Source organism: Argopecten irradians, chromosome 15 (assembly GCF_041381155.1).
Source record: "Argopecten irradians isolate NY chromosome 15, Ai_NY, whole genome shotgun sequence".
NCBI lineage: Eukaryota > Metazoa > Mollusca > Bivalvia > Pectinida > Pectinidae > Argopecten > Argopecten irradians.
Genome location: NC_091148.1, coordinates 7,240,050 through 7,242,300, shown reverse-complemented (window position 1 = coordinate 7,242,300; position 2,251 = coordinate 7,240,050). Strand labels below are relative to the sequence as shown.

The following is a 2,251-nucleotide window of genomic DNA, read 5'->3' as shown; positions in this document are numbered from 1 at the left end:
TTCTCATATTATATAGTTAATTCCCCCTGTTGGTAGGTATTGATTGTGACGTTGTGTGTTTGCGATATATTTTCCCGATTTCTCATCATATTTGATATACTGAAAAGTTTATCGCACGCGAATAAAAGTTGTTTACAATACCTGATATCTAATTCCAAACAATATATTGTATATTATCTACCATTGTCTCCCATTATTCTATCAACAGATGGCGAATTCTTGCTACATTCCGTCGAATGACAGCGACTACACAGATTACGATCCAGATATTGCTCCGATGTGGATCCGGGTCGAAATGGGGATAGTTGGGGTGGCAACAGTGCTTGTTAATATCCCAGCTATCATTGCTGTAATTTTAACAAAAATTCGAAATCCGGAAACCCGCAATTTACATCTTTCTATCTTAGGATTAACAGATCTTCTTGTTGGATTGTCTTTATTTCCCGTCTTAACTACATTCATTGATCCAAATAGTAAAATAAGCCATACGTCTTGCTTTTTGCGGATATACTCTTTCACCTTTATCTACGTAACGTCCTTGGGACAGGTCTGTGTAATATGTATTGATCGAGCCTGTTTACTGGTCAGGCCCTCCTGGAGATATACATCAAAATACACAAGAAGATATTTCAAGATGCTAAGTAGTATGCTCGTATTCACATTCTCATCAATGTCTTTGATCTTCTTCATTCTTGGGTTCCCCAAAGGCCACAAAGTTGCATGTAAACTCGAAAATGTGTTCTGCGAAAAATTTCTCTATTTTAGTGCTGCTTCCGGATTAGTTGCAACTTTTATCGAGTGTGTGATTGTTGTATGCTGTGTAATAATGATCACAGTTCTACAAAGACACAAACGTAAACTTCTCACGCATGTCGGACCTACCGCAAACGCGTATACGATTTCAGAAAGAACAACCATGAACAATGCTCAACGTGTAAAAGACAGCAATCCTTTGAATCATGAACAGACTGACCAGGAGAGAATCAGCCGGGAACACGAACGCCAAACTACCAGATTGAGTTCTGAGTCTAAAAGCACATTGACTATTATCTTTATCATCATCAACCTCGTTATATTTGTAACACCATTAAACTTAGGATTTTTAATGCAAGGTTTCCATCTATTGGAAACAACCAGTAGAACGACTAGACACGTGATGCTATCGCTGTCTAGTGTAAATTCTCTAATTAATCCCTTTATATATTGCTTCAGAACCCCCGAGATAAGAGTTACCATTCAAAATGGAATTTCTAAATTGTTTAAATGCTGAAATCAGCGAAACCGTTTGATTCAAAGTTGACGTGTCAATGAGTATCGTGTGCTACAGATAATTTTACTTGAAAGAGGAATGAAAAGGGTAGTCGGAACTGGCGACTTACTTAAAAAAAAACAGGTCTTGCGGTTATATGTTCTGGAATAACTGATAAGTATTCGAGGTACTATATATGTTCGAATTACCGATATATGTGTTCAAGTTACTGTTTTGTGATAGAGTAACATATACCGTATGGCCGGTTTTTTTCGCGGGGATGTAATTTTCGCGATATCGCGGCACGTTGCTATGATTGCGTAAATTGAATCCGCGAAATAATGAAAAATGGTTATATCTACTTGAGCATTTATGTCACTATTTAATTCTTCCTAACGTCTCCCTTGACATCACCTCACTTTTGGCTTTTGGTTGAGCGCTCGCCCCTGTGAAGAAGGCTCTGGGTTCTGTCCCCTGGCCGAGACACACCAAAGTCTATAAAAGTGGTAGTTTTTGCTCCTGCTTAGCGCTCAGCATAACGGGAGTGGGACGACTGGTTCGCCCGTTGTCAGTATAATGTGACCGGGTGGGGTGTGTTGCTTGGTGTCTTCGGCGGCATGCGTCAGTGATATAGCACTATAAAAAGGGCAATAGTTCCACTATACAAGAGGACACAACATGAATATACCGCAGTCTCCCAAAACACGCACCTCCAGCAACATACACGCAACACATCGCATACATGGGAGGCCGTCCTTACATGACCGTAGCTGTTAATAGGACGTTAATAAATCAAACAAACAAACAAACAAAAATTATTATGAAGTTCGTTAAGCGTATTCGAAGTGTTATATGTCTGAGCCAATTAGATAAACCATGGTTTACAAATGAATGTAAGAAAAAGTATGCTGACTATAAAAAGGCATTGACAAATTTTAATAAAGTTAAGTCAGAAGTTAATAAGCATATACTTTTTGACAAAAAACAGAATACAAAAGATAT

The 2,251-nt window shown here is 38.5% G+C and overlaps 1 protein-coding gene across 1 annotated transcript; it reads left to right on the top strand.

Annotated features, from left to right (window-relative positions):
* Positions 1-208: 208 nt before the first annotated feature.
* LOC138309674 (glucose-dependent insulinotropic receptor-like) lies at positions 209-1,270 on the top strand. The gene is made up of 2 exons (XM_069250887.1): positions 209-925; positions 980-1,270. Exons 1-2 carry the CDS (start codon positions 209-211, stop codon positions 1,268-1,270), a joined length of 1,008 nt encoding a protein of 335 aa, XP_069106988.1.
* The last annotated feature ends 981 nt before the right edge of the window (positions 1,271-2,251 follow it).